Source organism: Sylvia atricapilla, chromosome 5 (genome assembly GCF_009819655.1).
Source record: "Sylvia atricapilla isolate bSylAtr1 chromosome 5, bSylAtr1.pri, whole genome shotgun sequence".
In the NCBI taxonomy this organism is placed as follows: Eukaryota; Metazoa; Chordata; class Aves; order Passeriformes; family Sylviidae; genus Sylvia; species Sylvia atricapilla.
In genome coordinates this window covers 24,036,136-24,060,405 of record NC_089144.1, presented here as the reverse complement: position 1 = coordinate 24,060,405, position 24,270 = coordinate 24,036,136, and the positions used below count along the sequence as shown (strand labels likewise).

Here is a 24,270-nt window from a genome sequence, read left to right as displayed (position 1 = left end):
AGCAGTTTACCTGCTTAATACATGCAAAGCGCTCTTCAGCATTCTCCTCCAATCCCCTCATCGATGTGCAAATCACTGTATTCTTACTGTTCTGGGATAATGACTGTAATTTGATGACTTGCAGAAGGAGGCCTCTCAGCAGGGACGTTTTCTTATGAAGGCTCCCTTAGGAGGTGCTGGTGGGGGTAAGAATTCTGACAGTGTTGCTCAAGGGCCAGATGCTGAAGGAATCTCTTTCTTTGCTTCCTGCCCTATCACTACCATATTGTGACACCTTGTCAGAGAATTTGAAAGAGGCACTGCAACAATATGAAAGCGAATAAAGGATCTTGAAATGCAGAAAAAAACAACACCCCCCCCACCTTATGTTGTTTTTGCCTCTGGCCTCATCACTCTGTAGGATGTTCCTGGCACTGAAGGACAAAAGGAGGTAGAACAACTGCAGCAAAAAGGAAATCAACTAACAAGGAAATATACTAACACCCAATGCAATTCTCTAAAAAAAGCAGAAAACGGTAGTAAGAGTGATTGGAACAGCATCCAAGCTTTTATCTACTCCTTACTAGTCTCTAGAGGGAATATCAAAGGTTAAGACTCCACACAACATTTCTGAAAACTCAGAGACCCAAAGTTTCACACACCCATTCAGGTTTATATTTTTTTTGACTCCTTGTTTTGTTTTGAAAGAAAAACGTTCCTTTCAAAATATTCAGCATTTTTACAGATGTTTACTGAAACCTGTAAAAACATAACTAGTTTGAAATCACTACCACCAACTTCCTTTTTTCCCAAAGTAGCTAGTTTGGTAAGATCAAAACCAGTTACAAATGTTTCACTGCGGGATTACAAACACCTTAAGTGGAGAAAATATTAAGAAAAAATTTGTAGTGAAAGACCAGACGAAGACAAATCAAGCTGCTGTGCCTTCTAAGTTATATGCATTCTCATAGGAAAGGACTACTATAATCATTTTAATAGATATGATGAAACTCTTAATAGAGGTGAGTATCTCTAAGGAAGCAGATTTCAGGCATAATCTAAGTATCATAGTTCAGTGGGAAATGACTTTTTAGACAATATGTAACAAGATCGCCACAGTTTTCTTGATCGTGAAAATAAAAAAAACTCACGCCCATGTCTCTGCAAAAAGATCTTTATCAACATAAAACTGAAAGTGTTACTGAAAATATTTTAAACCCTCCCAACCCCCAAAACATATCTGCACTATAATTTTAAATACAAACATGCAATATATAATCAGAATTTGTTTCTATTCACCTCTGAACAGGTAAAAAATATAAAACTGAAACTAGTAATTAGTAAGCAATAATCAGCTTTACGCCAGAAAAAGAAAAGCAGCTTTGACAAGATTTTAGACCTACATTCTGTACCAACAATTAATTTCAAAATAAAACCCTAAGATACTCCTAAATAACAGTTTTAATTTTTAATAACTTTACTCTTAGATCAAAGTGCATAATAGATACAAATACTACAGATATTATGAGAAACATTTCTAAACTTAAATTCGGGTTCTCTTTGCCACTATTTTAATTACAGATAAGAAAAAACCAAATCCAAGCAACGTTACCACTCCCATTTTTACTATTCTTTTTTCCAAGGTGGCTGCTTTTTCTGGAAGTTTCACTTGGTTAGGTCTATTCTTCTGTTCATACTGAGACAGATGTTAAATCCATGTAAAAAGTGAAGAGAAAAAAAAAAGGTTAGAGTGAAAACTTCTTCTTAAGTAGATTACAAAGTACCCAGTCCTAAGAATCTGCATGCATCTAGGAATCTAGGATTGATATTACTTCTCTCTCTGTCCTACTTAATTTGAAATAAATGTGTGTAAATGTTCATCTTACCTGAGGTTCAATCATTCTGTAATATATATTAGAAAAACAAACTGTTCATTTACAAACTTAATTACTCAGGAGTAAAACACTGATATTATTAGATGGTACAAAAATCTAGTAACAAAACAACTGAACTCTGTCAAATGTTTTAACTAGAATGTCTGACATTTAATTATGAAAAAAACTCGTTTATTTAAAAAGAAGTTAAGTATGTAACAGATTAGGCTTTCTCAAAATTAAAGGGAGAGTGGAAAGTACCTAACAAGTGCCTTCTCAAATACATGTTGAACCTGAGAGAAGCCTTGCCATAGAGGACAGCAGGGTTAGATTCTGATTTCCTACCTTAGTTCACAATGCTTGGAAGGCCATTTCATTTACTGCACTTTCAAAAATTATATGCTACACCCATGGACTGCTGGCAAAGTCTTGTCATGACTAAGCTTAGCAATCAGTACTGAAGACTTCAAGGGAATTTATACAAACATTTTATGTAAGAAGTTTAACTGTTTCACTTACATTCACACATTCATAATGAACACTTGGGCGCTCTACATTCAAAAGTGCTCCATCATAAATTAAGTACCAGAAAAATGTCTTGTATTAAGTATTCAAAAGTGAAATTCATAAAACATAAGAGGATTTTAAAAAGAAGGATTTGCATTTTTGAAGTAATTAGAAGGCTGTTTCACAGAGGATACCATGGATTTTCTTGACAGCTGTAAAACCTTACATACAGATAAAGGCAAGTGGCACTGAACCTGGAACCCTCCCAGCCCTTATAACTGGCCTGCATATATAGAAGGCAAATATATACACAACTGATGACTGCATATGCAAAACCAGGAATAAATAGCTAATAAGTTCTTTGTCACACTTTCTATCTCTTAATATATTTGGTGCTAAGTGATTTATTGGGAGAATGCTGTTATATTACATTAAATTTACTTAAACTACAGGAAATTGCATTAGCAGCATTATACTCAAGGTCTGAGTTCCACATGTCTTCGTTCAGCAACAGATTCCTTTCTGACACTGATGCACCATTTACCCTACCCCAGGGCCGTTCATTTTACCAGCCTATTACTTAAAATGACCCCATCTGACAAGAGAGTGTCACTGTGTTGGTTTGAGAATGACTGATGTGGTGCTAACATCTAGCCTTGACCTTTCCCACCCTCTTCTTTTGTCACTCTGCAGAGTTATCTGGGATGCCTCCCATTCAATCCATAAAACCTTAGTATCTTCCTTGTGAGTCAATAATTCCAAACAAAAGATTCTTTAATTAAAAAAGTGTAAGTATTCAGCATGGCGCCTATGCCACAGTGTTGTCTAAGAGCACAGGGATACATTCCAATTAATTCTTCCATGGAGTATAAAGAAAAAGGTAGATTGTGCTTTCTTTTGGAGATTCTCTACACTGCCTTGGAATATCACAGATTATTTCTCATTCTGCCCATGAAAAGGTGGAAGGGGGAGAGATCGATGCAATGTCCAAGCTAAGGCTAAACAGCCTTTGGCAGACCAAGGCACGAAACATTTCCCTGATGGATATCACATTTGAGGTTGCATCTAAAACTTGTACGCAGTATTTAACAGCCTCACTCACACATACCTCCACCACGAGGTCCTTCAGCTTGCCAACTTCTTCTCCCAACTTTTTAACACTGCAAATCACATCTTTGCAGACTTCAACATAACATTCAGTAGGTGCCCACTGCAGTACCATCTGTTAATATTAAGTTATTTGCTATAATTACATAATTGTAGATTATAATTTAACATTCTACAGTGCATGTATCACAAAACAGTGCTGGGAAAGGTTTATAACTGCATTTATGCTGGGTTTTAATTGTATGATTCACGCACAACAAGCTACTACTCCCAGTAGCCTTTGTTGGAAACTTTTGCCACCTTAACTCTCCTATCAGCAGAAACAGGAAAAAACAAGTCTCTCCTTTAGTTGTGTGCCCTAACTCTTTGAAATGAATTATTTTTAAGAAGTGTCCTTTAGAGAAAGAGCTTCAGACAGCTTTATATAACTATATAATAACCAAGATGGTGAATGACTATTCATAATTTTTATTTTACAAGGAGAATAATACACTCTAAATCCATCTTCTGTTTGGTTGAGTACCTTGTGAGAATTTTTGAGGAAATGGCTATTCATGGTCTGCACAGGAATGATCAGCTTAGTACACTCTTTATTCAACTGCTGAAGAAACTTGAGCAATTCATCTTCACTAGAAAAATAAAATGATATTTTGTTATTTTTGCAAGCTGAATATTACCTGTGGATTTCCAACACTGGCTAGTGAGTCAGACATGCAGTTTCATAACATACAAAAAATCCAGTATAATTTTAAAAATTAGTAGGTAAAGACATTTAACATCTTATCGAGTTGTTTTTTGGTTTTTTTCTTCCCTCGTTTGTCCCATCCCCTCCCCTCCCCTGCCTTATTTTGGAGGGACAGTATTTTTGACCTGCAGCTTATATTTTGGAGGTATATGTGAGGGAAAAGGTCTGGTTGCTACTTTGGAGCAGGACTGAAATGACTAGGTTTAGGGTCATTTAGTCTTCAACAGAGTTGAAGAAAATAAGAATTCAGTAATACTGGCGTGGCCCTTAGATCTGGAAACATACACCTCAGAGCCTAAAATATCTGATTATGAAGCAAATTTTTACTTGATGCTCAAATACAAGCAGAAGACAACTCTTAAAATTAGTTTGATCCATATCTGCAAGAAGTGGAGAGAAGGATAGAAAAATTTAACAGAATACTTCCAGCTTTAAGTTTCTAGAGCTTCTACATGACACTGACTCAACTTCACTGGAATGCCATAGAATTTTAGTCTTAAGTCATGGTGCTGGCCAGAAATTTGCTGCCACTCACCTGCAAGAGAGAAAGCGGGCAAGGAAGATGATAATCCGATTGTTTTTACTGACTGAGCTCTGAAACCCTGGAACTTCTGAGAAGCGTCTGTATCTCCAGTAGGAAAGTTTCTGATAACTCTAAGCTATTTGGGTGAATAATAGGCAGGGCCAAAACAACAGACAATTACAAGTTTCTACTGCAGAACTTCCTGTTCTGCAGATCCATAGGATCTGAATAAACTAATTCTGACTCCAACATTCCTCCATTCCCTAGGCAATCTGCTATTAAACCTAAATGCAACATACTCACACCACTTGCTTCTTGCTTCTGAGGGCAAAAATGTATCCATAAAATTTGTGAAACAACTGAACTAAGCTACATGCCAGTGCAGTGCAAATATCTAAATGGAGATGGAATTTAGGTCAGAAAGTGTTTTCCTCAGCTCTGGGCACAAGATCGTTAGTGAGTAAAATTTCTGCCACTGCTCAGGACATCTGTGATTTGCAGTAGTACAATAGTGCTGAACTGTTAAGACTTTAACATTTAAAACAGAAATATATAGAAGCATTAATAGGTATGCTGAACTTTAAAACCAATACTGCACATAGTTTTCATGAGGATTGGGAAGTACAAAAACCTATTTGTTTGTTTTTATAAAATAAACTGCTGCTTGTTTCAGAACAATGTTATTGAACAGAGTATTTCAGGTAAGGAACCCAAATACTAAACATTTGGAGATAGTCTGAAAGCTTCTCCCACATTACTACAGTCAAGCTGTAATCACAAATATTTTCTTCTACTTAAATAACTTTTTAGGTGGCTGGGATCAGTTATGGCACCTTTTGTGTTTCATCACAAAGGAAACTGTCTTTTGGAATTCTGGAAGGATTCTTGGCAAATATAAAGTATGTCATGGGCTTGAATTAGGGAGAAGGAAAAACCCCCCAAACATTTATTCTATCATACTACTTCACTACACCACAGTTCTTAAAAAAAGACCCCATTTCCATTGACTTTTATACCTGTTGCAGTGACATGCTCTTATTTTTAGAAATGGAAATAATGTTTTCAAAAATTATCACTTTAAAAAATAATTAATGGCTGTCAAAACATCAGTGGCTAAACTGTGCTAGACACTTGGTAAGTTTATAATCAATCAGTTCAAGATTTTCTGCTATGTTAGTTTTTCTATGACTTAATGACTGATTCTCCTTCTCACAGAATGACTTTGAACAAGTGAGAAGTAAAATCTTTATATAAAAGCATGTAAACATAACCTAAGATTTTAGTCTAAAGGTCAGATGCCTAGAATACATGTCAGGCAATTTTCTAGAAAACTATGCGGTGGTTGCCATAACTGACGTGCTGTCATATTTTGTGCATGTTAATCTTCAATCATCAATTATTTTCTGGTTTTGAGAACTACATATGATCTAAACCCACACTATACTAGGAATAAGATATGTCACCAGTGTGTGAGACTGCACCAGATACCGTGTGGATGTAATATTGTACTTTGTCACATGCAGCAAATGGTAATTTTTGGTATTTCTCTACTTACTCCCTCTGTTCAAATTTTTAAGCTGCCCTGCTTGAATGTATGTACTAAACACTACAGAACAATCTGAAAAAAGCATACATTTTAACATAAAAATGCATAAAGCTTAAACTGGGCAAAGTCCCCTTAAACTGTAGCTAATTTTTGCTTGCTGAAGAGTCTACATCGATTTCCAAAGGCATCTAACAGATTCCTGGTCTATGACCTCAGCTCAGCAGTAACGTCTCTATTTTAATACAAATAGCTCAGATGCTTTGAATGTACTTATGGTGCATCCATATCATACTGGTTTATGTCTTCTTGCATGCTGGAAGTTCAGTTCTTCAGTACTGCAGCACACGTACACATTTGCAGGATTTCCTTCTGAAAGTACACAGTCATTTGATGGAGGATTACAGAATCATAGAATAGTCTGGGTTGGAAGGGACCTTACAGATCATTTAGTTCCAATCCCTCTGCCATGGATAGGGACATCTTTCACTAGACCAGGCTGCTGAAACTCCCATCCAACATGGCCTAGAACACATCTAGGAATGGGACATCCATAGCTTTTCTGGGCAACTTATCCTAGTATCTCACCACCTTCACAGTAGAGAATTTCTTTCTTACATCTCATCTAAACCTGCCCTCCATCAGTTTGAAGCCATTCTCCCTTGTCCTATCACTACATGCCCTTGTAAAAAAGTCTTTCTCCAACTCTCTGGTAGGCCCCTTTTAGGTCTCTCTAAGGTCTCCGCACAGCCCTCTCTCCTCCAGGCTCTACACCCTCAAGTCTCTCAGCCTCTTTTCATAGGTGCTCCAGCCCTCTTGGTGATCTTTGTGGCTCTCCACTGAACTCCCTCCAGGTTGATGTCCTTCTTATGCAGTGGTTTTGGAGCTGGTTGCACTAGCCCAGATGGTGTGTCACGAAAGTGGAGCAGATAGGGAGAATTCTCTCTCAACCTGCTGGCCACTCTTCTTTTGATGCACCCCAGGATACAACTGGCCTTCCGAGCCGGCAAGCGCACATTTGTTAGGTCATGTTGAGCTTCTTCCAGGAGTTGAATTTAATGATCTTTGTGGGTCCCTTTCAACTCAGGATATGCTGTGTTTCTACGATTCTCGTCAACCAACAGTCCCAAGCCCCTCTCCTCAGGTCTGCTCGCAATCCATTCTCTGTCCAGCCTGTATTTGGGCTTGGGACTGCCCTGACCCACCACACTGCACTTTGGCCTTGCCGAATTTCATGCACTCACCACTCGAGCCTGCCTGGATGGTATCCCTCTAGCACACCACACAGCTCGGTGTCCCTGGTACACATACTGAGGGTGCATTCAATCCCAGTCTCCATGTCTCCAGCAGAGATGTTAAACAGCACCAGTCCCAACACCAAACCCCTGAGGAGTGTCACTTGTTACTAGCCTTCACCTGGACATTGAGTTGTTGCCCACAACTCTTGCCCAGTGTGAATATCCAGCCAATTCCTTATCTCTCACTGATCTCTGAATGAAATCTCTTCACAGACCAGAAGTAACATCAAAGTTCTCTATCAGGACGTGAACCCTCTACTCTTCCATCTCAGTCTTTCAAGAGTTTCCTCAAATGTCCTGCATGTCCTCCCAAGTATGACAGCTCGAACTTTGCATTGTGCTGCAAAAACGTTCCTCAAGTAGGCCACAAAGTCTCTTTTTCATTAACACAGTAATGGATAAAGACACCAGCACAGCAGCAGCACTAGGAGCAATCAGTGCATGCATGAATGATTGGTTGGGAGTGGAATACATACTGGACAGTCTCATGGAACTGGGACTCCAAAAACAACAGTAGGGCAGGACCACATCATGACTGCTAAAGTACAGTGTCAGTGCAATTCAGATGCCTCCAAAGCATGGAGACAGGTACAAACTGAATTTGAATCCAAGCATATTCTTTGGGCCAATGAACAACATAACTAACAGGGACTTTAGCCTTCCAGCACTGAAACAGTACAGACAGCTCTCCCCAGTATTTTGGAGAGGGAAGGAGTATGTATCTATGAGAAAACCAGCACAGCTGTCAGATCACTCATCAAGGGGGAGATACACTTCAAAGAGGAACTGAACCCTTACTATCCAATCCATTTTCAGTAGCTATACTTCCATAAGCTTGGGAACCAAGAAGAGGAAAGATATGAGCATGAAATTTAAATTGAGGTCTAGGTGCGTCTTCCAGAAACGAAACGTACTTACATATAAAGGATAAGAGATTTTAGAAATCTTAGGGCTCCTTTATACTTACTATATCCTTCATTTTTCATTTTGTGCTGGATGTAGAGTGCTCTAGCAGCGCTTAGGGAACTTATTAAGTTTAATAAGGTTGCTGAGGAATGTACCTCTCAGCTTAGGCTTCCATGGTACAGCACAAAACTATACTAAAAGTATGAGAGGTGTTGCAGAGCTGATGCCTTAATACAATGGAAAAAAATATCAAGTTGGAATGGGAGTCTGAAGGAGTAACACTTAAAATATTTTCCTTATAAATCTACTGATACATATAATCTATGATAAGGAAAATAGCTAAACTGTTTAATTGGTAAGATAAAAAGATGAGATATTTCAGAAGCCAGTTAAAACTTCTTCCAGTAGAAGAGAAAAATGAATGAAAAAATCTGGAATCTAAACAGAGTAGCATTTATGATTTAAGATACATATGTGCAAGATATTATTTTAAGAGTTGAAAATAAAAGGCCCATGCAGAAGTTATATGCATCTCTCCCTCCCACACTTTTTTTTGTTGCATCTTACGATCAGGCAGATTTGATTGGAAGACTAACAGAGCCTACCTCGTCTATGCTCCCAACTTCGTGCAAAACACACCCACCACCAGCTCTCAAATTCCACTAACTTGCATATTCTCGTGAATGTTACACATGAAGGGATAAGGTGTGAGACCATTTTACCTCTGAGTCACAGAAAATAACATGGTCACCTTAAACAGTTAATATTTCATTTCCATTTCCTTAGATATACTGTTAATACCTCAATTCCAGCTTCATGATTTCAGAGACGTCTTCAAATTTTTTTTCTTCCACTTGCAGATCATTAATAGCATCTAAGAGTTTCTGTTGGTCTCCAGGATCTGTAATGCCAATCTAAATTTAAAGAGTAATTCCAAATATGATTTACTTTTAAACTTACTAGACATAACAGTACAGAAACACATTTCACTAGCTTCTAAATATTAAGATTTAAAAGAAGTTCTTAAGTTACTGCAACCAACTACAATGTATGTAAATGACAAAGGAAAAATACAAAGAAAATACCAGAGAAAATATTCAATGATGCAGAACAAAACAACAAGAGATGAGGAACAGCCAAACTGAAACTGCACAGAATACTCGGAAAATCTGTTAAGGGTTTATTAAAAAAAAAAATAGCAGTTTGCCTAAGCAAACTGCTAGGATTAGTTTGGATTAGGATGTTAGGATTTCCATTTCAGAATGATCTGAGTCATCTCTGACAGCAAGATAACAAATCATCATGATGGTGATACAGCATTAACTAAGAAAGAAAGAGTGGAAATTATCAAATCAGCATCAAATGGAGAATTTTACAGGAAGACATATTTTTAACTGAAGGAAAACACAGAAGAGATATACTATGTAAGAGATTCTCCAACTGATGCCTGGAACAGAAAACACTGGCAGCTGTGCTATTCATCAAGCATCTCAGATTAAAATTTAAGGCATATTTAAATCCAAGGCTCAGAGGTTTCTTGCAGAACACTTGAAAGAAAAGAACAGTTCATTTGTTAAAAGGGAAATGCTTCTGTTGCACATTCAGTATTTCCCTTGCTCATCTGACAGGCTGCTCATCTGACAGTCCTGCAACACAGGACTTCTGGTGTTAGCAGCCCTAAGATGCTCCTCTGCTCAAGCGAAAACCCCCTTGACTATGCTCCTAAGGCACCAGCTCAGTGCCTGACTCAACAGCAGTAGACCATTCTGGCATTTGAGACTGCAAGGATCTCAGTCTCCAAACCTAGACTATATGGGACCCTCGTTGAAGTTACCTTCTGCACCCTCAGAAATCTGGAAGATGTTAGTGTTTGCAGTCTCCCAGACTTCTGTCAGAAAGAATTCTGAATGAACAGCTGATAACCCACATCAGATCACATCACAATCACAAGAGATTGTGCCTAGGAAAATGCTTGCTTTTTCCTGAAACCCAATGTTCTAACACCCATTTTTCACTGTGACTGCATAAAACTGTCCTCCAGGTTCTCTACCAATCAGACGTAACAAATAACCATGGGCTCACAAGTGTACCTTTAAACATTTCAAAACCATGCTAAATTTATAGACAAGTAAGTTCTTCAGTAATGAAAAATCCCAACAAGATTCATTGGGAATTTAATTACAGGTGCCAAGAACTTTTGGGTTTTTAATAGTTTTCCATGGGTCCCTGAATAAACTGTACTGAAGTATTTTTAGCAAATATCACTAGCAGCCTTAAGATAAAAAGATCTGGGTTTCCTATAAGTAATCTGCTTCACTTGTGTTAAGCTGTAAGTTTGCTCAATTTATTAGTTCTCAGGTTTGCCTTGTGGAGCCCTAGCTGATATGAACCAATATTTTCTTAAGGCTTACAAAGCATTGCAGCAGTCATTTTATCATGAGTAAGTATGTTTTAATTCCTCAGAAATCTGCTATCTTGCCTAAAGTAGGAACTACTATAAAGACCGCCTTTGCTTTTGACTCCATCTTCTCATTCCTGAAACCAGCAAATCAGGATGCAGCTTTCTGACCAGCATATCAAGAAGATGTACTTTGTTCCCCTAGAAATAAAATATCATTTTGTTCTTCTGCAAAGGGATCACTGAGCACCATCACATCTTGAAAATACTTATCAGGAAGTAAAGAATGTGATAAATGTCACTATAGATAAAGCCTTCTACCACTTCAGTGGTAAAAGGCACAGAACATAGAGATGGAAGGTTGACAGATCAGTCCAAACTACTTGCCAATGTCTAGACCATCTTTGCAAGAACATGAAATGACCCAGAATCTGATTGTTCATGAAATAATGAAAGCATAGAACAACCACATAAGCCCTTCCTGATGGATAAGTGAATTTTTAAGTTGGTGTTGGTTCACTTGTGCTCTGCAGTCCAAATTATGCAAGTATTATTGTGAAGTGGCCATGTTTAAGAATGTGCAAGTGCTGTACAATGATTTGCTTGTATCTGTAAAACAGACTATAGGCACTCTCAATTTTAGCCAGATCAACTCTAGGAACATCTATTTCATTCTTTACTTAACTACATACAAAGCACACCCTCAAAATCCAAACCTCAAGTTCACTCCAGCACGAATGTGACAGGAGGTGAATACGATTGCCTCAACAAATGAAAGATTATATACTGTCCAGATAAAACCAGTGAAGCTATGCACAAACTCTTAAATCAATGCCACTTTGCCCAAATAACCACTACTTTTAGTAACCTGACACATTTCTGTCAAATATTAAATGCTTTTTTCAGGGAGTGGACGCAGAGGAATGCATCCTGGAACTATGATTTAGAAGTACATAGACCAGATAATTATCCAATTATGTAGTTAAAGTTCTGGATTATATTTTGAATTTTGATGTGTCAGCTTTTCATTATATATTCCCAAATCCATAACAAGATGCCAACTTCTTCTATTCTAAACTAAATAAAATATAAGAAAGAATCCTTTCTAGTCCAAAATGCATCCAGAAGCAGTATTACTTCTGTTGCTATCTTAGGAGAAAAATGCTTAAAACAAAACAAAAAAAAATGTGCATGTCATAAGTAGTGGAGACAAAAACCTCCAAATTGAATAGATATGTCCCAGTATATTGAACACATTTTTTCCAGAATGAAACAGTTTATAAGCTTAAGGAATGCAAGGATTTCAGCTTGAAAGACTCATTGTTTAGGTTCTGTTGTAGAATAGATAAAGATATTTACAGAGAAAATATCTTCCTATATTGTTTGATGGAGGAAAGCATATCATGTTAATGACAGCATTTCTCCCCAGCTCTCCAGATACAAAGCAGATTAGTTCAGAGGCATCCATCAGAGGTCATCATTAATCTTTGTAGTAATTAGATCCAGGCTCTTTAAAACAGCTGGCTGTTAGCTGAAAGTCTGCCATCACAGTAAAAACTTTCAACTCTGAAGTCACAAGGAAACAGATTAGATTTGTTCTATCAGCAGTGTGGGGAGAAACCGTTAGCAGAGCTCTAAAACTAGACTGCATAAAGAATTTAGGATAACTTATGAAGTGCTAATAAGCCAGGAGTGTTATGCCATTTTTTAACTTCTCAGCTGAAGACTCACTAATTAATTTATGTCCATGCACAAGGCATGACTTATTTTTCAGGAACTGTTCCCTGCTGTTGCATAGTTAACAGACAAAGCAATTAAGTTCTTACAGATATTATCTTCTTGTGTAGAAGCAGCTGATCCATGTAGCTATTTCAGTTTGTTCAAAGCTTTGTTTACTTTTATAATAGTGAGCCTCAAACAATTTAGAACATTGAAACAGAAGCTATGATTTTGAGTCCAATTACACCTCTTTGGAGAGGGAACCATAAAGCTCAGCCATTCACTGAAGTCCACAATTCTCTCCTCTTCCCCAGTGTTTCCCAGACATAAGCAATAACTACAATACTACAGCAAGTGATCAATATGATCATACACTCAGACAGATTTACAGTTTAATGCAATCATGCCAAATACAGCAGCTCACATAGTAATGAGAAGAAATCCACAAGAATCTCCATACAATCAATAGGGGCTTTAGAGTGCTAAAAATCTCAAGACACCAGCGTGCTGTCTAATGATGCTGAGGCTTCAGAAAAGCAGTAACACCAAAATACACTTACATGTCTTGTAATATCTTATACTCTCACGACAAACTCTTAAAAAAAATCTCTTCATTGACAAAGCTCCCTATATGAACACCCCCTGAGAATACAGAATTACTTCTGAGTTCTGTCAGAAAAAATAACTACTCGGTTTACAAGACAAAACATCAAGCAAAACAATCCTTGTTGACATTCACTCTAAAGGAATATAACCTTGGCTCCAGCTGCCAGAACACACACCTCCCTGGTACCAGGACTAGGAGAAAAAAAGCTGACACTAAGGACATAGCTAGCTCCAGTAGCAGGAAGCAGCCTTGAAGTGGCTGTTTTTACGAAGTGTCTTTGGAATCCCAGACCAGAGATTTTAAAGCTCCCCAGTACAGGGTGCTCAGAAGAATACTGCAGTCTGAAGTACTTATGCTGTTCCACTGAGAATCCCATTATTGGATTTTATTATAGCATCTTCTTGTAGGCACAGAAAGTCCTTCCACTTCCCACAGGAAAAATTCCATCAAAGAATTAAGCAAAGCAACCACCACATCTCAACTGAGAACTGAAGTCTTGTAATAATGCATCGTTTAGGTAAAAGACTAACCTTTGCAAACAGCAAAAGACCAACCTTCCCAGCTGCAGTAAACTGTAAGAAACAAAATCTTCTCTTTTCTCCCTTTTTTGAGGGGGGGATAAGGTTTTAAAAATCTGCATGGGATACGAGATTCTACAATTTAAGCAGTTTTAATGTATGAGAGCTCTTCTTTCTCCAACAAAAATTACCACCTCACAATGGAGGACCACATCTAAAGTAGTTCTTTAGTACTATCTACTGCTAATCCTAGCACTGACTTCCCTTCACAGAAATCACAATTAAAAACTAAAACTGGTAACAACTAAAATTTAAACTAGAAGTATTCCCTGATCACTCATTCATCTGTGAAATAACATGTTAGAAAAAACCTGCCTATACTCACATTGAAATTCCAGAAGTTGCAAAAGATGTTGAAAGAATTCTTGCAAGGTTAGACATTTATAGCGAGAAGTCAAGACATTAAAAATGTTAAAAAAGAGGACAAAATTGAAATAAATTCCAAAGTAGTAAACTGACCTGTATTAAGTCATCTTTTTGCATGGTCAGAAGTTGTCTTAAAGCTATGTCTTGTTCCTGTATAAAACAAAGAGGTTTCTGCCATCAAAAAAAATTTCAAAATAAAATAGTTTTAACTTGATTTTCTTCCCCATTTTACTTCAGTTTTCAGCAACAAAACCATATACAAAACATCATTATTGAAGCAATGAAAGATCTGTTTAGTTTAGAAACATCAAATGTTGTGACTAACACACATAATCAAGAAATCCAATTTAGTCCACTGCCGTTTAACTTCCCATTTTATAACTACATTTCTATTTAAGGAATTTATTTGAATTCATATATTAATGGTAATATAACTTTTTTATTATGCAGTAGGTGCATTTCGCTTTCATGGATTACTTCACAGGTAGCAAATATACCACAAAATTACCTCCAATAATCCTCTAATGTGTTCTAGACCAAGACCATGTAAAAACACTTCGATGTCATGAAAAGCTGAATAGGAACTGTAAAGATAATTAATGAGACTGGAGTTAGAAATAGAGGAAATCAAATGAAAAAAAGACATCCATACAAAATGTTACAGAAAAGCCCCACAGATATAGCACTTGGAAGAAACCTGAAGTTGCACACATCTGCTGATGACAGAAGTACCTTATAAGCATACAATTTAATCTATCAAACATTTGTAGATGTCTTTTCTGTCTAATAAGTTGAATTGAGCCCAAAGGAAATTACTTTTGTACACAGAGGTAATTTTAAGTCACAAAACATTGCAAATGAACCTTACTGTTGGGTCACAAAAGCCTAAAAAATGTGGAAGTGGGGTTAAGGAAGATAACTATGTATTCTTATCAGGTAACATTCATATTAATTGGATTCAGTCCACAACTGGCACCCATCTGGTTTCACTTAAGCCAATAAAAGTTGTCAAAAAAAGAGGACTGTCTGTAATTAAAGATGGTGGAAATTACTCCATCAAGAAACTTGTCAGAAAACTCAGTCAGAAGGCAGACTGAGGATGTAGTTAACATTGAACTGTAGGTTCAGAGTTTAACATTTATAAACAAATATAAAATATCAATTTTGATTCTCCACTCTACCAACAGACATAAAAGTATATGAGGAAAAATAACTAAACACCTTTCAACAATCAGATGAACTGCAACGAAAAGAATTAAATGGAAGAGCAAATCCTACAAAATCCTGAAAGGACTACTGCATCTGCTGCAATGAATCCTTTGCCAAAATCCTGAGTTATGACACACTTTGCTCTGTCTTGTTGTAGGCCCTGAAATGAAGGTCTGCCTCTTCTTCCCATCAAAGACTGAAGGAGCATCTTGAGTGCCATCACATGGCATATACAGGGCAGCCAGGGAATCAGGCCCAGACAGCATGGGGTTAGGAAAGATAGGTCCCACTAGACCAACATGACCTTTTCAGGCAAGGTGACCCACTTAGCAGACATGGGAAAGGTTGTGGCTGTCTATCTGGACCCCAGTAACGCTTTCAATACTGTCTTCCACAGCATTCTCCTGGAGAAGCAGGCAGCGCACTGGGTTAAAAACTGTCTGCATGCCCAGGCCCAGAGAGTGGTGGTGAATGGAGTTACATCCTGCTGGCTTCCAGTCACTGGTGGTATTCCCCAGGGCTCCGTGTTGAAGCCAGTCCTGTTTAATAGCTTATCAATGATCCGGATGAGGGGATCAAGAGTACCCTGAGTAAGTTCACACATGACACCAAGCAGGGTGAGAATGCTCATCTGCTGGAGGGGTAAAGGCTCTGCAGAGGGATCTGGACAGGCTGCATCAATGGGCCAAGGCCAATTGTATATAGGTTCAAGGTTCAATAACGAGAAGTGTTGGGTGCCACCCTTTGGTCATGAGCACCCCATGCAGTGCTACAGCTTGGGGGAAGAGAGTCTGGAAGGCAGCTCAGCAAAAAAGGGCCTTGGGGTGCCTGCTCACTGACAGCTGAATATGAGCCAGCATGTGCCCAGGTGGCCAAGAAGGCCAACAACATCCTGTCTTAGATTAGACAGTGTGGCCAGCGTGAGTAGCAAAGAGATTGTTCCCCCTGAACTCAGCACTGATGAGACCACACCTCAAGTTCTGTGTCCAGTTCTGGGCCCCTCACTACAAGAAAGACATTGAGGGGTTGCAGTATGTCCAGAGAAGGCTAACAGAGCTGGGGATGGGTCTAGAGAGTGAGTTATATGAGGAGCGGCCTCGGGAGCTGGGGTTCTTTAGCATGGGCAAAAGGAGGCTCAGGGGAGACCTTATCACCGTACAACTGCCTTAAAGGAGGCTGTTGCCAGGTGAGGGTTGGCCTCTTCTCTAGGCAACTACCAACAGCATGCGAGAGCTGACACAACAGACGTTCAGGCAGGACATCAGGAGGAATTTCTTCACTGAAAGGGTAGTCAAGCATTGGAACATGCTGCCCAGGGAGGTGGTCAAGTCACCATCCTTAGAAGAGTTCAAGAAATGACTGGATGGGTTTAGTTGACATGGTAGTGTTCAGTCAAGGGTTGGCCTTGATGGAGGTGTTTTCCAACCTAATGATTCTAGGATTCTAAAAACAAAATCTGGTGAGGCTTTGCCTGAAGCACTCTGTCTGAGACTACCTCACTGCGAACTGCTACCAGCCCATCAGGCTAATGCTACAAAACTTGAGCATTCCAAATTCAGCAGGACTGGCTGAGAAGGGGCAATCTGACCCATCAAAACAGACTATGGGCACCGCAAGCTGTCTTTATAAGACCACACAGCTCAAGCTGAAGGACGCAAGTGGATGGTTTGTTGAGGACTTCTTAGCCAGGATCTTGCACAAAATCATATCAGGAATGTCTAAAGTTGCTGAAGCAGGTACTGATTTCAGGTATAGGGCACCTTCAAGCTTCAGGGTCAGGGGCACACTGTCAAAATTACCAGAGCTAAACTGGTGCTCATACTTAATTTTGACTCTCCAATTGATTTAGGAAAAAAGGGCATAGCTCTTCTGGGTGGTAATGAAGCAGAAAGAGATTCAGTGAAAGCATCAAAAATTTAACATCAAATGAAGATAATAGTAACAGAACAAGAAGTATACAACAGGGGAGCATACAAATTTAACAGAGCTGAAAGGAACTGAAGTGACATTGGACCCTGGCTCTCCTATATTTTACACTAAATGAGAGGAAAGAAAAATCTGGGGCATGCTTTTTGTTTATATTGCCAAGGAACTTTGCAATTTTGAAAAATTGATACTACATTAATATACTTACTGTGGACTCTTTGTAGCACTCCAAACAAGACACATCATGCATCAGAACAACTGAATCATTAATATGAACAAATACAACCTCTTAGGAATGTTTTTAACTTAAAATCACACTACAACTGTATTTACCCAATACTGTGGTCAGAGACAGCTGTCAGAAATTTGCAGATAGCATCTTGCTCAACTGTTTTCCCTCTTTGGTATCTCCCTTGCAAGTGATTTGCAGCCAAAGAGAGCAAACTAAATATCTGGAAGAGCCAAAATGAATTAATTATTATTAAAATTCAGAATGTATAAAAAATACATGGAAGTAAGATTACAGCCAATTACTACTTAAAGAGAACATGAAACATCTGTCGCCTCTCTAAAGCATACATCTATAACAAAAAGTTAAGACTAAGAGTTTACCAAGTGCGTTTCTGAATTAGCCAAATCACAGCACAACGATGAACACAGAGCACAGTGGTGTTTATCACATGGTCTAAAAAAACCCATCTGCCACTACACAAAAAGCCAAACACCAACACAGTAATTTTTGCTGCTTGTAGACAAGAATTCTACATACTCGGTGTAATAAGTTCTCTAAAGAACACAAGGCATATGACTCTTTTAACATCTCCATTTCCAGTGCATATATAAACATAACATTTATCAATTTACAACTGACAATCTAATTTAACTGTATCTGACAGACAGGGACTCTTTCAACTGATTAAAGAAGCCTTCTGCTAGGCATCACTATGCAGTAGTGATGGATTGCAGACATTGAACTGCCTCTGTGTGGGTTTTGAGATAGTAACAAAAAAATTCAGCAAAATAAGTAGAACCTCAATAAAGCTAAATGAATGGTGAAACCACTTGCCTGGAATTTAGAACTGGACTAGCCTGTTTTATATACATATACACAATTATGTGAGCTGATCCTGGCAGACAAATAAATAAGCCCCTACTGAGGCCAGCAGGATGAGGGAGAAAGAGTAGGGTAAAAATGAGAAAACTTTTCATGGATTGAGCTCATACAATTTGATACGTGAAAGGGAAAAAAATCCCAAACCCAAAAGCTAACTGATGCAAAAGCAGGCACCTCCCACCAGCAGACCAACGCCCAGCCACTCTCCAATTTTATTGCTGAGCATGATGTTACTGGGCATGGAATACCCCTTGTGTCAGCTGGAGTGAGCAGCCCAGGGCTGTGCCCCCTCCCAACCTACTTGCTAGAGATGGGCAGCCAAGTGAGAAACAAAGATGGCCTTGATTCTGCAAAAACACTGCTCAGCTACAGCTTAAACACTGGTGTGTTATCAACACTGTTTTGGTCACAATCCTAAAACATAGCACCATAGAGGCTGTTTGGAACAAAAATAACTCCCAGCCAAATCCGGAACAGTACAAAAGAAAAATATTTTCCCTCCTAGAAACAGTTTCTGCAGACACTGTCTGCATGACAACCCCTTGGGTTGCCAACAGCCTGAAAGCAGACCCTGAAGCTGAAGAAGCTCATGACCATAAAATATCTCACTACCACCTGCAAGACTTTGCACCAATTGTGTGAAAGTTAGCACTTCAGGGCAAGAGCCATCTCTCAAGTGTGCCAAGCCTGTATTCCCCCCATGTCAGAGAGAGTCATGTTATAAGATTGTATGGCTGCAACATGCCAAACAAGTTGTTTATCAAAGCCAGAAAGTGTTTCTAACCCTTTTCAGAAACTTGAGCTAGCAGCAGATCACTAAGCCTCAGACACAGATCTTGCTAGCTTCCACTGACAGCTCTGTGCATAGTTATCATTTTTTTTCCTGCCTAGGCCTTGAGTCCAGCAGGGGAAAAAATTAAAAGAGGTAAGAAAAGGCAGCTGTAAATTACAATTCGTAAGAGTGAATTACACATTTTTGAAGAGCCAGTGTAAAAAGCCACATCACTGGTAAGAGCAACTCAAAACAAAACACAGAGGAATATAGTCTGACTGATCCACCATGTATCATCTGATAACAGCAGTAAACACATTTATTTGAGAAGAATGCATGCTATCTTCAGTAGTCTCCAAATTGCTAATTAGCGGCTGATCTTTCCATGATCTGATGGCCAATTTACATTATTTTACAACTTACTCTGGAGAATAGATTTTGAAAATGGCCAGTACAAACTCCTCTTTTTTTTTTGGCTTTAGCCTTTTCACTTCCAAATTCAATGAGAAACTATACTCTACAAATCAGTTTGATACCTGCATTCTCTTATATACTTTGGCAGATAAATAAAAACCAATGCATTTTTCTGTTTCTTATATCAACACTGCAAATGTGAATAATCCCTTGTTTTGTATCCTACATCTAAAGAAAGAATAAAGAAAAAAGGTTTCCAAAACAATACAATATAGCCTTTACAGTACTGTGAAAAGCTGTGATATGACAGAAGATAGTCTGTTATAAATATAAATTTAACTGCACTAATATTCAACTAGCTGTTATAATGTAGTTATTAAAGTAATACTTCTACAGAAAATTATATAATGAACAGATTTTTTGACACAAAACACAGAATTTGCATTTCTAAGAGAAATCAAATACCTCTAAATGTTTATTGATTTTTGCTAGGTCTGCTGCTGTTTTTTCATCCTTGGTCTGTAGATTTTTGTCAGCTCCTAGCTCAAGCAACTTCAGAATCACACTTTTATGTCCATGCTGTGCTGCCCATATTAATGCCTGCAAAGAACAACTTTGTTTTACCAATTTTACATAGGAAGCAGAACCCAAAAGTTTCAATCAATAAAGTACAGCCCAATATGGAGACAAAGAAAATTAATGCAAGAGCATCTCAAAGTAGTGTTAAAGCAGAAAATTCTGAGGAATGTTTCTCAGAAAGCTGTGTTTTTAAGCAAGCTAGCAGGTAGTAAATTTTTAAATTTTTTCTCATTAAATATAACACACAAAATAAATCACTTACTGTGTATCCATTCTCATCTTGGGCATTTATGTGTGATCCATGAGCAACAAGAAAAGCAACAACCCGCGGATAGCCTTTTCTAGCTGCATACATCAGTGCAGTCATTTGTTTCCTGAAAGAAAAGGTGCCAGGTGAAATAAAGTACATCAAAATGCAAAGCAGCAAAAAAAAAAAAAAGGTGGCACACTTCTATTTTCATTTAAAAATTCTTTTTAAAATATACAGCCTAAGTGATGCATTCTACATGCAGAACAATTTAAATCCAAAGTTTGGAAAAACTATAAAGTTTCATTGAGGGCAAGACATGAATCACAACTGAATACATAAGAGAAAGAATATTAAAAACAAAAGCTAAGTTCATAAATGCCAAACCCTCTCTGGTAGAATCAGTGTAAGCAAAAGAACCACAGATCATACAGCTCTTACTGCTTGCAGAGGCATGATGCAACAGCAGGGGCTGTGCACCTATTACTAAGTCAGGACTACCCCCAGCCCAAGTATGCCCAAGAGGATCACATATACAGCTGACACTGAAGATCCTAAATTTCCAAGTACTAAAACTAAACACAACCATATTTTTGCCCTTTATCCTATTTTTGTCTCCTCTTCACAGCAGTTGCACCAGAGAAGGTTCAGATTAGATTTTTTTTGTTGTTGCTTTCCCCACTGAACAAGCAGTTAGCCACTGAAAGAGTTGCCCAGGGAGGTGGCAGTGACTACCTCAGGAAGTGATCAAAAGCGGTCTGGATGTGGCACTTTGGCACATGGTTTAGGGGTGGTTATGGTGGTGCCAGGTTGATGGTCAGACTAACATGATCTTGAAAGTCTCTTCCAATCTTGATTCTATGAAGTATATCTTTTGATACCTTCTTTCCTACACAGATTACTATTTCCTACAGACGCTGAAGGAGCACAGAGACCACGTTTCCCATTACTCTGGTTTTTCATATCCCAAAAGGATGTCCTCCCTGAGGACAACAGTCTACTGATCTGTCTTAGGGTGATTCATAAATGGCATCATATCCCATAATCATCTGTGCCCTGAAATAGTTACAGTATCTTTAAGGCCCTGCAGCAGGGGACCATGGGTGTATAGGCTGTTTTATGTAGTTTTTAAACGTTCTCCAGCAAGGTTTCTTGGGGCTCTTCTTCTTCCTTCCCAGCGTGCTTGACCTTTGCTCAGGTAATAGTTTTTCTTTCTGTCTTGTTGGGCTTTTTTCCCTTTGGCTCAGAGGAGCTGCAGGAACAACTTCTGAGCTACCTTGAGGGTGAATTCTGCAGCTTCCTGTCTGAAAAACCAGGTGGGCACTGCGCTGGCAGAAGTGCAGCAGAGCCACCCTGCTCCAGCCCAAGACACTGTTGACTGCATCAAGCTGGGGAGAGGATGCACAGCCAGGCTGTGGTTCCAGCCCAGCTGTTTTGCCTGTTGTGCCTTGCCATGCAGAAGCTCTTCATCTGATGCTGGAACAGCTCTGTGAGGCTCCTGCCTTCCAGGGAGGGCTCTCAAGCCATCTTGTCACTCTGTCCTACAAAGCCTGAAGTTCTCCTGCTGGGCTCATTTCGGGAACAGGTAGTTTCCAGCATTTTGAGTCTCTCTTTGTTGCACTGGGGTATGAAGTCGAGCAGTTACTCACTTTTTTCCTGTGCCCTTTGACATTCTGTTTGTTAATAAACGACTGTTTTTTCCTCTTTCATCTATTATTATTCATCTCTTATTGGTGAAATACTTAAAGGAGATGACTTATTCAAAAGTGTTCTCCTTTGAATTGTATCAAACCAAGACAAGATCTTATGCTTCCAGAAGTGTTTACAAGATGAAGCCATTGTGAAATATTGATCAAAAGCTTCTGTTTGCAAAGTATCTTTCCAGATGCCTGACACATTCTTTGGTGGAATAAGATTGCAGAATAATTTATTGCTAAAATATTTTACTATTGTTGTTTAATTAAAATCTACTGTATTTTAAAAAGCAACAGTTTTTAATGAAAAATATTATGTATTGCTTGTAATGTATAGCTCCATGTCAAAAATCTCCTTTCTAAAGATTATTCTATTTTGCTAGGATACACCCAAGGGGAAGACTGTTCTTACTAATACTGGGTTTCTTAATACTAAGTCCATTGACCACTAGAGGGATCCCCAAATTCCTGTCTTAAAACAACTGCCTTAAAATTTCTGTCTCTTTCCAGAGAGTATTGGTAGAACTAAGGCTTTGCACATCATTCTTTGGTTTTGGTAATTCATGCAAGGATAATGTTTTCTCTTATGCAAGCAGAGTTAAAAGTGTAGTGAATGAAATCCAGTAACATTACAAATTTGAAACAGCTTTATGCTGGGGGAAAAAGGTCAATCACACAGATACGCAAAATGAAAGGTAACCAGACCTTCAAGACATACAGGCAACAATGTAAAGGAACTTGGCAATGAAGCAAAAAGACTTGCATCAGTCTAGAACTAACTTAGTTCATCAACAATACAAAAGCACAAGTTCTGACTGTATGTGAGAAGACATTTCACCACAGACCACAGCCAATGAGTGAAACTGGTTGCTCAGAGAATTTTTTTAGTCTCCATCTCTAGTGAATTTCAAGACCAGATGGCAACTAGACCGATTTTACAGCAGACATAGCTTCAAAGAAGTTGAGCTAGAAATCTCCTGAAATCCCTTCTGACCTGAATTACCCTGTGAACCTAGAGAAGACTACTATAAAAACAGAGGAAGACTACAATCTCCAACTTCAACTTAATAACTGATGTCTATATCTCACTATTTCTATAGGTCTCTACAGAGATGTCTATAAAGAGACATATACAGATGTCTGTATTTTAAAGAATGAGAAGTTGATTACAACATAATTTGTAGCAACAAATTTCAAACTTGTTTGCCCAACATGGACACTCACTCCCATGCTTATTTCTTTCCAGTGGTAGGTAGCCTTTGACAAACTTCCCATGCCATCACCTTTGAAGTATTTATATCTGACTGCCAAACCAGTCCAATCACACCTGATTTAATTTTCATTTCTCCCGCTCTCAACCTTTTTTTAAAATTTTGATACTACTTCACAATTATCTTCTGCCTTTTCAAAGGAAAAATACTAAACAAAAGCCCTGAGGCTACAGAATAGTATTTTCTTCAAAGAATATGCTGTAGTTACAGCTGTATAGTACTTCAGGCATGGTATCTGAAATTAACCCAACAATGACACAAAAGCCACTAAAAGAACTGCTTCATTTGCAAATAAAAATAGATACATCTAAAATGTCCATCAACATGACTGTGCATGTCATGCACAGTACTGCAAGCATTAGTACAATTAGTACTGCAAGCATTCCACTTTAATGCTTAAGTTTTAATTTCAAAGGCTACAAGCTGTTTCAGGATAGAAACACATGCATTGCTGCAAAAATTTGCACCTTTACATGCAAGGGGGTGGGTGCCCTGAGCCACCCCATGGAAGCAGCGTCCATTTACATGGACGGCCACAGGAGGGAGACAAGAGCATTGGGGAAAACAAACCTCGTTTTCCTAACCCTGCGATGAACCCTCCACAACAGAAAGCTTTAATATGGCAAATCCACTGTTTCCTGCTTAAGTTGAAGAGAAACTAAACTTATCAGTACATCTCAGCGTAATCTAAAAATGTTCATAGAGAGTGTAATGATAATCACAAGAATGTTTTCATCATTTTGAGTAAATACAGTCTGCCTTGAAGATGACCTTCTTATCCAAACACCCATTCAGTCCTTTTGTATGGTATGATTTGCCACATGACATTTTTCCATATTGAATACGATACTCAAGTCACAGTCAGTAAATAAATAAAATCTTAAAAGGCATATA

General features: G+C 38.4%; 1 protein-coding gene across 1 annotated transcript in view; it reads right to left on the bottom strand.

Annotated features, from left to right (window-relative positions):
* Positions 1-814: 814 nt before the first annotated feature.
* The window catches only part of ASZ1 (ankyrin repeat, SAM and basic leucine zipper domain containing 1), a 37,338-nt gene continuing 13,882 nt past the window's right edge, over positions 815-24,270 (bottom strand). The window contains exons 5-13 of the mRNA XM_066320281.1: positions 20,427-20,538; positions 20,051-20,185; positions 17,619-17,737; positions 14,659-14,734; positions 14,244-14,300; positions 9,284-9,396; positions 3,991-4,096; positions 3,469-3,582; positions 815-1,675 (exon numbers count right to left, since the gene is read on the bottom strand). Coding sequence (XP_066176378.1) covers positions 1,523-1,675; positions 3,469-3,582; positions 3,991-4,096; positions 9,284-9,396; positions 14,244-14,300; positions 14,659-14,734; positions 17,619-17,737; positions 20,051-20,185; positions 20,427-20,538 — 985 coding nt within the window. The 3' untranslated portion in view covers positions 815-1,522. The remainder of the gene's footprint in view (positions 1,676-3,468; positions 3,583-3,990; positions 4,097-9,283; positions 9,397-14,243; positions 14,301-14,658; positions 14,735-17,618; positions 17,738-20,050; positions 20,186-20,426; positions 20,539-24,270) is intronic.